Source organism: Mobula birostris, chromosome 6, assembly GCF_030028105.1.
Source record: "Mobula birostris isolate sMobBir1 chromosome 6, sMobBir1.hap1, whole genome shotgun sequence".
Taxonomy (NCBI): Eukaryota; Metazoa; Chordata; class Chondrichthyes; order Myliobatiformes; family Myliobatidae; genus Mobula; species Mobula birostris.
In genome coordinates this window covers 5,138,741-5,153,905 of record NC_092375.1, presented here as the reverse complement: position 1 = coordinate 5,153,905, position 15,165 = coordinate 5,138,741, and the positions used below count along the sequence as shown (strand labels likewise).

The 15,165-nt window shown below is 45.0% G+C and overlaps 1 protein-coding gene across 3 annotated transcripts in view; it reads right to left on the bottom strand.

Moving 5' to 3' along the window:
• The window catches only part of LOC140199718 (lipase member H-like), a 47,484-nt gene that overhangs the window by 20,001 nt on the left and 12,318 nt on the right, over positions 1–15,165 (bottom strand). For all 3 annotated transcript variants that reach the window (XM_072262195.1, XM_072262196.1, XM_072262197.1), the window contains exons 2-3: positions 11,073–11,437; positions 9,358–9,466 (exon numbers count right to left, since the gene is read on the bottom strand). In XM_072262195.1, coding sequence (XP_072118296.1) covers positions 9,358–9,466; positions 11,073–11,437 — 474 coding nt within the window. The remainder of the gene's footprint in view (positions 1–9,357; positions 9,467–11,072; positions 11,438–15,165) is intronic.

The window sequence follows — 15,165 nt, the reverse complement described above, 5'->3', positions numbered from 1 at the left end:
GTGGCCTCGGTCGTAATGAGAACTAGGCCTCAAGCCATGCTGTCACCTGGTTACAGCCCAGGAGAGAGTCAGTGTGCTACGGTATCCACACTGCAGTCAGTGTCACCTCCTCTGATCACTTGGCAGAAGACAAGTCATATCGTGTGACTGCAGACTGCAGCAACGTTCACAGGCTCAGGGACCTGGACAATATTTATTTTGTGGAAATGTATTTTACTGATATATTATACGTGCTTGGTATTTTGTATGTACCGTATCTGCTTTGTGCTTTGTGCGACTGCTGGTACTGTGTTTTGCACGTTGGCCCTGTCTGGCTGTATTCATAGGTATTCATATGTAGAAACACAGAAAACCTCATGTTAACCATTTCAGCCCTGGGGAAAAGCCTCTGACTATCCACATGATCAATGCCTCTCATCTTCTACACCTCTATCAGGTCACCTCTCATCCTCTGTCGCTCTAAGGAGAAAAGACCAAGTTCACTCAACCTATTCTCATAAGGCATGCTTCCCACTCCAGGCAACATCCTTGTAAACCTCCTCTGCACCCTTTCTATGGTTTCCACATCCTTCCTGTAGTGAGGCAACAGGAACTGAGCACAGTACTCCAAGTGGGGTCTGACCAGGGTCCTATATAGCTGTAACATTACCTCCCATCTCCTAAATTCAATTCCACAATCGATGAAGGCCAATACACCATATGCCTTCTTAACCACAGAGTCAACCTGCGCAGCTGCTTTGAGTGTCCTATGGACTCAGACCCCAAGATCCCTCTGATCCTCCACACTGCCAGGAGTCTTACCATTAATACTATATTCTGCCATCATTGACTTAAACTTCCGCTAATGCCCCACCTCCCCCTCATACCCCATCCATTATTTATTTATATACACATTCTTTTTCTCTCTCTCCTTTTTCTCCCTCTGACTATACCCCTTGGCCATCCTCTGGGGTTTTCCCCCCTCCCCCTTCTCTTTCTCCCTGGGCCTCCTGTCCCATGATCCTCTCATATCCCCTTTGCCAATCACCTGTCCAGCTCTTGGCTCCATCCCTCCCCCTCCTGTCTTCTCCTATCATTTTGGATCTCACCCCACCCCCACTTTCAAATCTCTTACTAGCTCTTCTTTCAATTAGTCCTGACAAAGGGTCTCAGCCTGAAACGTCAACTGTACCTCTTCCTAGAGATGCTGCCTGTCCTGCTGTGTTCACCAGCAACTTTGATGTGTGTTGCTTGAAATTCCAGCATCTGCAGATTTCCTCATGTTCTACCATCATATTTGACCTACCAAATTGAACCACTTCACACTTACCTGAGTTGAACTCCATCTGCCACTTCAGCCCAGTTTTACATCCTATCAATGTCCCGCTGTAACCTCTGACAGCCCTCCACACTATCCACAACACCCCCAAACTTTGTGTCATCAGCAAACTTACTAACCCATCCCTCCACATCCTCATCCAAGTAATTTATAAAAATCACGAAGAGTAAGGGTTCCAGAACAGATCCCTGAGGTACTCCACTGGTGACCAGCCTCCATGCAGAATATGACCTGTCTACAACCACTCCTTGCCTTCTGTGGGCAAGCCAATTCTGGATCACAAAGCAATGTCCCCTTGGATCCCATGCCTCCTCACTTTCTCAATAAGCCTTGCATGGGGTACCTTATCAAATGCCTTGCTGAAATCCATATACACTACATCTACTGCTCTTCCTTCATCAATGTGTTTAGTCACATCCTCAAAAAATTCAATTAGGCTCGTAAGGCACGACTTGCCCTTGACAAAGCTATGCTGACTATTCCTAATCATATTATACCTCTCCAAATATTCATAAATCTTGCCTGTCAGGATCTTCTCCATCAACTTACCAACCACTGAAGTAAGACTCACTGGTCTATAATTTCCTGGGCTATCTCTACTCCCTTCTTGAATAAAGGAACAACATCCGCAACCCTCCAATCCTCCAGAACCTCTCCCATCCCGATTGATGATGCAAAGATCATCACCAGAGTCTCAGCGATCTCCTCCCTTGCCTCCCACAGTAGCCTGGGGTACATCTCATCCGGTCCCAACAACTTATCCAACTTGGTGCTTTCCAAAAGCTCCAGCACATCCTCTTTCTTAATATCTACATGTCAAAGCTCTTCAGTCCACTGCAAGTCATCACTACAATCACCAAGATCCTTTTCCATAGTGAATACTGAAGTATTCATTAAGTACCTCTGCTATTTCCTTTGGTTCCATACACACTTTCTCAGTGTCACACTTGATAGGTCCTATTCTTTCACGTCTTATCCTCTTGCTCTTCACATACTTGCAGAATGCCTTGGGATTTTTCTTAATTCTGCCCACGAAGGCCTTCTCATGGCCCCTTCTGGCTCTCCTAATTTCCTTCTTAAGCTCCTTCCTATTAGCCTTATAATGTTCTAGATCTAACATTACCTAGCTCTGAACCTTTTGTAAGCTTTTCTTCTTGACTAGATTCATTACAGCCTTTGTACACCACGGTTCCTGTGCCCTACCATAACTTCCCTGTGTTATTGGAATGTACCTGTGCAGAACTCCACACAAATATCCCTGAACATTTGTCACATTTCTTCTGTATTTTTCCCTGACAACATCTGTTTCTAGTTTAGGCTTCCACTTTCCTGCCTGATAGCCTCATAAATCCTCTTACTCCAATTAAACACTTTTTTTAAACTTGTCTGTTCCTATCTCTCACCAATGCTGTTGTAAAGGAGATAGTGATCATAATTCTATCTCCAAAATACTCTCCCACTGAGAGATCTGACACCTGACCAGGTTCATTTCCCAATACCAAATCAAGTGCAGTCTCTCCTCTTGTAGGTTTATCTACATATTGTGTCAAGAAACCTTCCTGAACACACCAAACAAATTCCACCCTATCTAAACCCCTTGTTCTAGGAAGATGCCAATCGATTTGATTAGATTTGATTCAACTTTATTGTCATTGTGCAGAGTACAGATACAAAGCCAATGAAATGCATTTAGCATCTGACCAGAAATGCAAAGAATAGTGTTACTTACAAAACAACTGAATAAAAAAGTGCTACAGCACACAAATATAAAAGTACTGAGACAGTACAATATAGATGCAATACTGCTTAGTGCTGTGATGTCAGGTTCAGCAGGGTCACAGCCTCAGGGAAGAAGCTCTTCCTGTGCCTGCTGGTGCGGGAGCGGAGGCTCCTGTAGCGCCTCCGGATGGGAGGAGAGTAAAAAGTCCATGGTCAGGGTGAGATGCATCCCTGGTGATGCTTTTCACCCTGCCCAGGCAGCATTTATGGTAGATGTTCTCAATGGTGGGCAATCGGGTGCCGATAATCCACTGGGCAGTTTTCACCACACGCTGGAGTGCTTTGCAGTCCGATATGGGACAATTGCCATACCACACTGAGATGCAGTTGGTGAGTATGCTCTCAATGGTACAGCGGTAAAAGTCCGTCAGTATCCTGGGACAGAGGTGAGCTTTCTTCACGCTCCACAGGAAGTAAAGGCGCTGTTGCACCTTTTTGATCAGGATGGAAGAGTTCGGGGACCAGGTGAGATCCTCAGAAATGTGGACACCAAGGAACTTGAAGCTTGATACACGTTCCACTACAGCTCCATTGATGTAGATGGGGACGTGAGTGTGACTCCTGGCATGCCTGAAGTCCACAATGATCTCCTTGGTCTTCTGGGTGTTAAGGGCCAGATTGTTGTCGGCACACCATGCAGCCAGGTGCTGGACCTCGTCCCTGTAAGCCATCTCGTCATCCCCTCTGATCAGGCCAACCACTGTGGTGTCATCTGCAAACTTGATTATGGAGTTAGAACTATGTACAGGAATGCAGTCATAGGTGAAAAGGGTGTACAGAAGAGGGCTCAGCACACAGCCTTGAGGCACGCCAGTGTTCAGGGTGAGAGTGGAGGAGAGGTTGTCTAACTTAACTGATTGGACTTTCTGCCAAACAGACCCCAAGGTCCAATTGCAGAGGGGTACACTGATACCAAGCTGAAGTTTGGTGATCAGCTTGGAGGGGATCACAGTATTGAATGCCGAACTAAAGTCAATGAACAGCATTCTGACGTAAGAGTTGGGGCTGTCCAGGTGGGTCAGGGCAGAGTGAAATGCCGTGGAGATGGCGTCCTCTGTTGACCTGTTGGTGTGATAGGCAAATTGATGGGGGTCCAGGGTAGTGGGCAGACAGGATTTCAGATGTGATAGAACCAGGCTCTCAAAGCACTTTGCAATGATGGGGGTGAGTGCAACTGGGCAGAAGTCATTTAGGCCCGTGGCAGTGGAATGCTTCGGCACTGACACGATGGTGGTGATCTTGAAGCTTGTGGGGACAACTGCCTGGGTCAGGGACAGATTAAAAATGTCTGTGAAGACCCCAGCCAACTGCCCTGCAGAGACTCTGAGCACATGGCCATGTATTCCATCCGGATCAGCTGCCTTCCGTACATTCACCCTGCTCAGGGTGGCACAAACATCGGAGAATGTGAGAAAGGCAGTTCACCAGGTGGGAGATCCGCTTTGAGGGTGACCTCCTTGTTCTCTCGGTCAAAGCGAGCGTAGAAGTAATTGAGCTCATCAGGGAGGGAAGCAGAGCTGGAAGGGGGCACAGTACTAGGTGGTCTGAAGTCTGTAATGACCTGTATGCCATGCCACATGAGCCGGGGGTCCGAGGAGTTGAAATGCTCCTCGATTCTCTGTTTGTATGTGTGTTTAGCCTGAGAGATTCCCCTCCTCAGGTTGGCCCTGGCTGAGCTTGTAAGCCTCCCGGTCTCCAGACCTGAAGGCTGAATCTCTGGCTTTTAACAGGAGGCGAACTTCTCTGTTCATCCATGGTTTCTGATTGGGGAAAACTTTTATTTGGGAATTTTTATTTTCCTTAAATCGATATTTGGGTAATTGAAATCTCCCATCACAACAACTCTGTTATTATTACACCTCTCCAGGATCTGTTTCCCTATCTGCTCCTCGATATCCCTTTTACTATTGGGCGGCCTATAAAAAACACCTAGTAGTGTTATTGACCCCATCCTGTTCCTAACCTCCACCCACAGAGACTCCGTAGACAATCCCTCCATGACGTCCACCTTTTCTGCAGCTGTGACACTATCTCTGATCAACAGTGCCACACCCCCATCTCTTGCTTCCCTCCCTGTCTTTTCTGAAACATCTAAAACCCAGCACTTGAAGTAACCATTCCTGTCCCTGAGCCATCCGAGTCTCTGTAATGGCCACAACATCATAGCTCCAAGTACTGATCCACGCTCTAAGCTTATCTGCTTTGTTCACAACACTCCTTGCCTTAAAATAGACATCTCAAGTCTTTGGTCTGAGTGTGTCTCTTCTCTATCATCTGCCTATCCTCCCTCACACACTGTCTATAAGCTTTCTCTATTTGTGAGCCAACCTCCTCTTCCCCAGTCTCTTCAGTTCCGTTCCCACCTCCCAACAATTCTAGTTTAAACTCTCCCCAATAGCCTTAGCAAATCTCCCCGCCAGGATATTGGTCCCCTGGGATTCAAGTGCAACCTGTCCTTTTTGTACAGGTCACACCTGCTCCAAAAGAGGTCCCAATAATCCAGAAATCTGAATCCCTGCCCCCTGCTCCAATCCCTCAGCCAAGCATTTATCTTCCACCTCATTCTATTCCTATACTCACTGTCAAGTGGCACAGGCAGTAATCCCGAGATTACTACCTTTGCAGTCCTGTTTCTCAACTTCCTTCCTAGCTCCCTGTAGTCTGTTTTCAGGACCTCTTCCCTTTTCCTACCTATGTCATTGGTACCAATATGTACCACAACCTCTGGCTGTTCTCCCTCCCACTGCAGGATATCGTGGATGCGATCTGAAACATCCCAGACTCTGGCACCTGGGAGGCAAACTACCATCCGAGTTTCTTTCCTGCGTCCACAGAATCACCTGTCTGACCCCCTAACTATAGAGTCTCCTATCACTGCTGCCATCCTCTTCCATTCCCTACCCTTCCAAGCCACAGGGCCGGACTCTGTGCCGGAGGCACAACCACTGTCGCTTCCCCCAGGTAGTCTGTGCCCCCCAACAGTACTCAAACAGGAGTACTGATTGTCAAAGGGTACAGCCACAGGGTACTCTCTAGTACCTGACTCTTCCCCTTCCCCCTCCTGACTGTGATCCACTTGTCTGTTTCCCATGGCCCTGGTGTGACCACCTGCTTATAACTCCTTTCTATCAACTCCTCACTCTCCCCAACCAGGCGAAGGTCATCGAGCTGCATCTCCAGTTCCCAAACCCAGTCCCTTAGGAGCTGCAGCTCAACACACCTGGTGCAGATGTGGCTGTCCGGGAGGCTGGGAGACTCCAGGACCTCCCACATCTGACACCGAGCACAGAAAACTGGCCTCACACACATACTTACTCCTTTCTGCAAATAACACAGTTAAACCTGCCTCGCCTTGTCCCGTTACCAACTAAGCCTGTTGAGTCAAAGCCCTATCACTCTGCTGCCCACTGATATGGGGATCTTTTTAAACCTTTCGCATTCTACTGGCTGACATCACGCGCCTTCAGTCTTGCCTCTCTTTTACCCTGAGTAGTAAAATCTGCCTTCACTCCGGGAATCAGCTGTTCACTCACAGCCTTCTTGCTCCAAATCAAAAACCGTTGAAGATTCCTTTCGTTTTTAAACCTTATGGTCATTTAACAATTGAACGAACTTGAAAGAGAACATTCCACTTCTAACGCAAACACGAGGAATTCTGCAGATGCTGGAAATTCAAGCAACACACATCAAAGTTGCTGGTGAACGCAGCAGGCCAGGAAGCATCTCTAGGAAGAGGTACAGTCAACGTTTCAGGCCGAGACCCTTCGTCAGGACTAACCCCTTCTCAACCTCCTCCGCACCCTCTCCAAAGCCACTACATCCTTGCTATATTGAACCAACCAAAATTGAACAAATTACTTTAAATGTTCAAAGCTGAAAGTTCAAATAAATTATTGTCAAAATATGAATATGTCACCATATGCTACTCTGAGATTCATTTTCTTGCAGGCATTCACAGCTAAACAAATAAATACAATCGAATCAATCAAAACTACACACATACCAACTGAAGAATCAACATTCAGTAGGGAGATTGAAAATCTGGCTGAGTAGTGCCACAACGACCTCTCACTCAATGTCAGCAACACCAAAGAGCTGATTATTGACTTCAGGAAGAGGACATCAAAGGTCCATTTGCAAGTCCTCATCAGAAAATCAGAGGTGGAAAGAGTTAACAACTTTAAATTCCTCGGTGTTATTATTTCAGAGGATCTGCACATGATAGTACCATAAGATATAGGAGCGGAATTAGGACTTTCAGCCCATCGAGTCTGCTCCGCCATTTCATCATCCCTCTCAACCCCATTCTCCTGCCTGCTCCCTGTAACTTTTGATGCCCTGACTAATCAAAAACTATGAATGTCCACCTTAAGTATATTCAATGTCTTGGCCTCCACAGCCGTCTGTGTCAATGAATTCCGCAGATTCACCATCATCTGGCTGAAGAGATTCCTCATCTGTTCTAAATGGACGTCCCTCAATTCTGAGGCTGTGTCCTCTGGTCCTAGACTCCCCCACTATAGGAAACATCCTCTCCATATCCAATATGTTTAGGCTTTTCAACAGTCAATAGGTTTCAAAGAGATGGCCTGTCAGAGGTGAGAGTGGATATTGGACTGCTGGAAAACAATGTGGGAGTGGTAGTAATGAGGGACAACAAAATGGTAGACAAACTGAATCAGTCTTGACTGTGGAAGACACTTGCAGTATGGTGGAAGTCCTGCTGTCGGGGTGATGAAGTGTGTGAAGTTACCATTACTAAGGAGAGTGTTTCCTTGGAATTTACTCAAGTGATTGAGGACAGGGCAGTCGGGGTGGAAGTGAGCAGAGAACTAAAGTGACGAGGCTCCTACATAAAGATTAATGATTAAAGATTAACTTTAATTTTCATATGTACATCAAAACATGCAGTGAAATGAGTCATTGTGTCAGCAATCAACATAGTCCACGGATTGATTGTGTCACCATGCTCGCAGTATCAACATAGTGTAGGAAAATAATACTTTAACAAACTCATGTAGGAAAGCAACTAAATTAGCACATTTCTCATGCAATAGAATTGTTTTAATTATGTAGCCTATTAACAAGTTTAACTCTGCCTAAGGAATTTTCTGTATCTTATCTATAGATTTTTCAGAAGTGCCATCCTTCGTCTTAAACCCCTCAGCATTAATTCCCTTCTTAGCATCATTCCTCAGCTCTTTATTTAGTTTGCTTGGTATTTGTATGTTTGTTTGCTCTCTAAAATAAACTGAAATCTTGCAATTAAGACTGTTTTTTTTTTTTAATTCCCAGAAGAAACCCAAGGATCAGAAAATACACAGAGATCCGACAATAGCAACTTACTAACCCTAACCCATACATCTCTGGACTGTGGGGGGAAACCGGAGAGCCCAGAGGAAACCCACAGGGTCATGGGGAGAACAGACAAACACCTTACAGACAGCAGTGAGCATTGAACTCTGATCTGATCACTGATGCTGTAAAGCATATGCTAACTGCTACACTACCTTGCTGTCTTGCAGGCTGCAAAACAGCGACAGAATCCACATTTAGTCTCCATGATGAAAAAGTTGGCCGCACGGTAGCGTAGCAGTTCGCGCAACTGTGCCAGCTGTTGTGCATTTAATATTTCAGTCATATTTCAGTACTCCTGTGCTTATCAAGCATTCCTATTCATTTAAGTAACTAATTACGGGTTATATGTAAAACTGCTTTCATTGCATACGCCATTCCCTATCGCGTGATACGTGTGCACCTTGCTTAAAGTAAAGACAAAGTTACACCTGCATTCCTCAGACTCATGAATTTGTTTAATGTTTTGAAGTTACAAAATCTAACACTGGTCACCCAGGTTCAATTCTGTCACTGTCTGTAAGTAGTTTCTACTTCTCCCTGTGACTGTATTTGCTCCGGGTGCTCCCATATTCCGAAGGCATATGGTGAATGGGTTAATTAGTCACTTGGAGTAACTGGCTGGTGTGGGCTTGTTTGGCCAGAAGGGCCTGTTACCACACTGTATCTCTAATTAATAATGAAAACAAAATACAAAAAACTAATTTGTCACTGGAATGGAAAAGGAGGAGGTGTTTGTTAAAAACCTGTTCGATCTCAATGTTCTCCTACTTCAGATGAAATGTCACTTTTCCGATTCTCTCTGGCCTATCCTGCGGAGTGTTTGAGTGTTTCTAGTGATTGTCTTTACGTTGTATAACTCAGGGCTCAGTATTTTCACAAAGAATGGTGTTACTATTCCTCACCAGTAATCCGACCAATCTTTCCGCCGAACATGCTTCCGACGAAGCCCGATATGTGAGCGCCCAGACTCACACCAATCATATGAATCAAATCGAGGGAGCCGCCATTACCCTAGAAAAATAAAACCGCAAACGAACAATGAACCAACATCGTAAACCAGAGATAAAGAAAAAATTGTGTTGTGTTTGAGACCTTGAAAGTGTTTTGCATCTAATGACAGTCCAGGTAACATCTATGGAGAGGAATAACCAGAAAACATTTTGGACAGAGACCACCACCTTCACTCTGTCTGCAACAAATAATGGGATTTCCCAGTGGCCACCATTTCAATTCAATGTCCTGTTCCCATCCGACATGTCAGTCCATGGTCTCCCCTACTGCCACATTGAGGCCTCCCTCAGGTTGGAGAAGCAACACTTCATATTCCATTCCAACCTGATGGCATGAACATTAACTTCTCAAACCTGGTAATTTCTCCCACCTCCCCTTTCTTTCTTTGTCCAATCTCCAATATGGTTACTCTCTCACCCTTTCTCATCTCCTCACCTGCCCATCAGTTCCCTTTGGTTCCCCTCTTTTTTCCCTTCCTCCCATGGTCCACTCTCCCACCCAATCAGATTCCTTATTTTTCAGCTCTTTGCCTTTCCCACCAATCACCTCCCAGCTTCTTATTTCATCCCCACCCCCCCTCCCTGACCCACCCACCTGCCCCCTTACCTGGTCCCACCTTTCACCTGCCAGTTTGTACACCTTCCCCTCCCTCACCTTCTTATTCTGGTTTCTGCCTCCCTCTTTTCCAGTCCTTATGAAGGGTCTTGGCCCAAAGCATTGACTAATTGCCCTCTATAGATGCTGCCTGACCTGCTGAGTTCCTCCAGCATTTTGTGTGTGACACAGGACAAGGGAACAGCAAAACAAACTCCTTTCCCAACCTCCCACTAACCCACCTCCTCTCTCCTACACAAACATGTAAAAAATTGTTGTGTGAATGATATTTTTCTTTCTTTAAAGTTGGTTTAAAGGTAACATTTTAATTGGAATATTATTGCTGTAGAATTACAGTGTAAATTGTGTCCAAGACTAACATCCATCACCAATCAAGTATGGTTCCCACAAGGCATTAGTCAGACCACACTTGGAGCATTGCGAGCAATTTTGGACCTCTTATCTAAGAAAAGATATGCTGGCACTGAAGAGGTCTAAACAAGGTTCATGAGAATGATCCCAGGAACGAAAGGGTTAATGTATGAGGAACATTTGGTGTCTCAGGGCCCGTATTCATTGGAGATTAGAAGACTGAGGGGGCTCATTGAAACCTATCAAATGCTGAAAGGCTGAGGTAGAGTGGATGTGGTGATGATATTTCCACAGCCACAGAATAGAGGTGTCCTTGTAGAACGGAGATGAGGAGGAATTTCTTTCTCCAGAGAGTAGTAAATCTGTGGAATTCATTACCATAGGTGGCTGTGGAGCACAAGTCATTGGGTATACTTAAAGTGGAGGTTGATAGGGTGTCAAAGGTTAAGGGAGAAGGCAGGAGAAATGGGATTGAGAGGGATAATAAATCAGCCATGGATGGAATGATGGAACAGACTCAAAGGGCCAAATGGCCTGATTCTGCTCCTACGGTCACACAAACATCAGCTTAATGAGAACACAGATGACACCTCTGTACAAAGGGAAAAGAATAGAAAGGAAATAATAAAGGAATCCTTACTAGTATGCTGTCAATCACTGGTTTCAAAATTTCAGCAACCTTCTTGGTATTGGTGACTGCAGTTGAGTAATTGATAGTTGTTGCTCCTCTGTTCCAGTCAACGATGATGAGGTTGATGTCATCCACATTCAGCAGTGTCTTTATCAATTTGTTCAACCAGTTTGGGGGTGATCCAAATGGCCGGTAGCCATGGATTAAAAAGATTGTCTTCTTCTTGACATCCAGTGGGCTGATATGTGTGGCATTAATCAGGCTGGCACATTCTGAATTCTTGTTCATATACAGGAGTAGCTTCACCTCCACATTGGTTCCAATTAAGGTGTCAGTAATTGGAAGTTTAGTGAAATAGTGGCATTCCGGGGCCCCTAAGTGGAAAAGCAGGAGAATGTGAGAAGGTAAAGAGAGCTCTCGTAGTGGGGAAAAATATCATTCCCCCCCAGCTGACACCTTCCATAATCCATTCCTGTAACCCTACTGATTGGACATGGAAATCACCTCATCACACTTTACAAAGCATGACAATCTCCCTTCTGACCTCCATCTCTGTACAAGTGACTAGTGAGGAAGTGGAGGAGTGGGCTAGTAAGTCTGAAGATGACATGAATGTTGGTGACCTTGTGGATAGAGTTGGAAGGTTGTTGTAGGTTATAATGGGACATTGACAAGATACAGAGCCGGGCTGAGAAGTGGCAGATGGAGTTCAACCCCGAAAGTGTGAAGTGGTTCACTTTTGAAGGTCAAATTTGAAAACAGAATACAAGGTTAATGGCAGGATCCTTGGCAGTGTGGAAGAACAGAGGAATCCTGGAGCCCACATGCAAACATCTCTCAAAGTTACAGTGAAAGTGGATAGGGTGACTAAGAAGGTATACATTGGCCTTCATTAGTTGGGAGATTGAGTTCAAGAGCTGCAAGTTAACTCACACTCCTCTTTACATCAGCAGCACAGCAGTGGAATCTGCAAGCAGTTTCAAATTTCTGGGAGTGCACATCACACACAACCTCTCATGGTCCCAGAACACATCCTACCCAATCAGGAAAGCTTACCAGTGCTTTTACTTTTTGAGGAGCCTGAAGAGAGCTGGACTTTGTGCATCTATACTCACATCATTCTGCAGATGTCCTAACAAGCTGTATCACTGCATGGTACTGCATGGTGTAGAAAGTGCACTGCGTCAGACAGAATGGCTTTAGAATGGGTCAAAACTACTCAACACATCACCGGCACCAGCCTATCCCATCAAGGACATATGCAGTACTGTGTAAAAGCCTTGTTTGAAATGAAGTATTTGAGTATAAGAGTACAGCTGCTCTTGTTCCAGTTACTTACAGCCCTGGTGAGAGTGAATCTTGAAGCACTGGCCACTGCACAGGATCAAAATAAGCTGCAGAGTTGTAAACTCAGTCAACTCCATTATGGGCACTCACTACCTCAGCATCCAAGGAGCGATGCCTCAAAGAGCCAGTATCCATCACCAAGCACCCTGGCACCCAGGATATGCCCTCTCCTCATTGCTACCAACTAGGAGGTACAGAAGCCTGAAGGCACACACAGAGTGATTCAGGAACAGCTTCTTCCCCTCTGCCATCTGATTTCTGAACTGATATTGAACACATGCTTTTTGTTTCTCTTTTTGCACCTCTTGTAATTTAATTTTATATAAAAAACAAAAAATTTCACCACATAAGCCAATGATATTAAACCTGATTCCGAGTCTGGTATACTTACCCAAGGATATACTTGCTAATAGAGGAGATGCAGAGGAAACTTAGCATAGTGATTCATTTCTCAAGTGTAGAAGACTGAGAACTAATCTCACCAAAATGTGAGTTATTAATCAGGGCAGACATGAAATCATTTATTCATTAAGGGTCTCTGTGTCAAAGGGGTTGCCCACCAAGACATGAAGAAATCCATCCTCATCCTATGCTGGATCTTTGAATTCTCCACCCAGGAGGGCAATGGAAAATCCATTGCCCGGGTTGTTCAAGACAGACAGCCAAGTCCAGAGGAGATCCATGAAGATGATGCCAGCATTGGGAGTTTGGAACAATGAGGGGGGAATCCCATTGTCAGGTTTCAGTGGGACTCAAGTACAGACCAATGAATACTTTTTCACCAGGATTTATTAGAGAGCACAAAGGCAACAGTCTTTCAAAAACAGGAGGCTGGCACAAATCCAAAATAGCAGGCAGAGGTCTTACCAGGAAAGGCAGTCAGGCAAAGGCAGGCAATCCCAAGCACACAGGCAAAAATCAGGTCCAAGAGCAGGCAAAGTCCAAAATACAGTCAGGCAAAATCAGTTGGTAGAAGTCACAATGACAGGCTAGGACAACACAGGTCAGAACTGGGACAAACTAGCAGAGAATGCTAGTCAAGGCATGGTTTAAATGGACAGGGTAATGAGTGAAAATTAAAAACAGGTGGGTGCAAATGAGGAGACAAGCAGGTAATTGGAGGAAGTCCAAAAAGGAAAGGGGCTGGGCCAGAACCCACATGGCCAGGTGAAAGAAAACAGAAATTCAAGACTGTTGTGGTCTAGAGCTACCAGCAGAGGCCCTTCGACCCAGTGTTCAGGCCAGATCCTTAACACCCATTGAAACCTATCAAATATTGAAAGACCAAGATAGAGTAGATGTGGAGATGATGCTTCCTATATCGAGAGAGTCTAGGACCAAAGAGCACAGCCTCAGAATAGAGGGGTGTCTGTTTAGGACAGAAATGAGGAGGAATTTTGTTAGCCAGGAGATGGTGAATCTGTGGAGTTCATTGCCACAGATGGCTGTGGAGGCCAAGATATTGGGTATATTTAAATTGGAGGTTGATAGGTTCTTGATTTGTCAAGATGCCAAAGGTTACGGGGAGAAGATGGGAGAATGGGGTTGAGAGGGGTAATAAATCGGCCATGATGGAATAACAGAGCAGACTCAATGGGCTGAATGGCCTAATTCTAATCCTATGTCTTATGGTTTTATGGTAATAGAAAATGCAGGAATGTGACTCGCAAGATGAAAGATCAGCTATGACCTTATAAAACAACAGTGTGGGCACGAGGAACCAAATTACCTTCTCCTGACCCTATTTTTGTGCTTATGCAAGTAAAATCAAAGTCAAAGTGAAATTTATTATCAAAGTACATGTATGTCACTGTATACTAACTTGACATTCACTTTCTTGCTGGTATTTACAGGAAAATAAACATTATAATAGAATTTACTGACAACTGTACATAAACAAACTGACTAATAACCATGTGCAAAAGAAGACAAACTCTGAAAAGGAAAAAAATAATAACACTGCAGGCATGAGTTGTGCAGGGTCCTTAAAAGTGAGTCCGTAGGTTGTGGAATCAGTTCAGTGTTGAGGTGAGTGAAGTTATCCACGCCTGATAGTTGAGGGGTAATAACCGTTCCTGAACCTGGTGGTGTGGGACATAAGGCTCCTATGCCTCCTTCCCAGTGGTAGCAGTGAGAAGAGAGCATGGCCTGGATGGCAGGGTTCTTTCATGATGGATGCTGCTTTCCCGTGGCAGCGTGCCACGTGAATGTGCTCCGTGGTGGGGAAGACTTTGCATGTGATGGACTGAGCCGTATCTACCGCTTTCTGTAGGTTTCAATCTCTGGGCATTGGTGTTTCTATCTGTCAACACAGGAAGATCAAACTCTTACAGCAGAATCCTGAAGGCCCTTCCCTTGCACTCTGCCATGTTGTGGGGCTTACGGAGGAAGAAATGAGGTCCAGGGTTCGGTCTGGGTACTGCTCTGTCCTAGTGGGTTAAGGTTAGTGATGTTGACTACTATCAACTGATTTAGGTCAGGCAATTCACTGTACACTCTAAATTAATCATAAATATTAATATTTATTTGTCTCTGCATAAATATTAATAAGACCATAAGACCATAAGGTATAGGAGCAGAATTAGACCGTTCTGGTTCTTCGAGTCAGCTCCTCCGTTTTCGCTCTCAGCCCCAATCTCCTGCTTCACACCCCCTCCCACCACCCCATATCCCTTCATGCCTTGACCAATCCAGAACCTGTCAACCTCTGCATTAAACATTCATAAAGACTTGAATCATTGATGCGTGTCTGTCG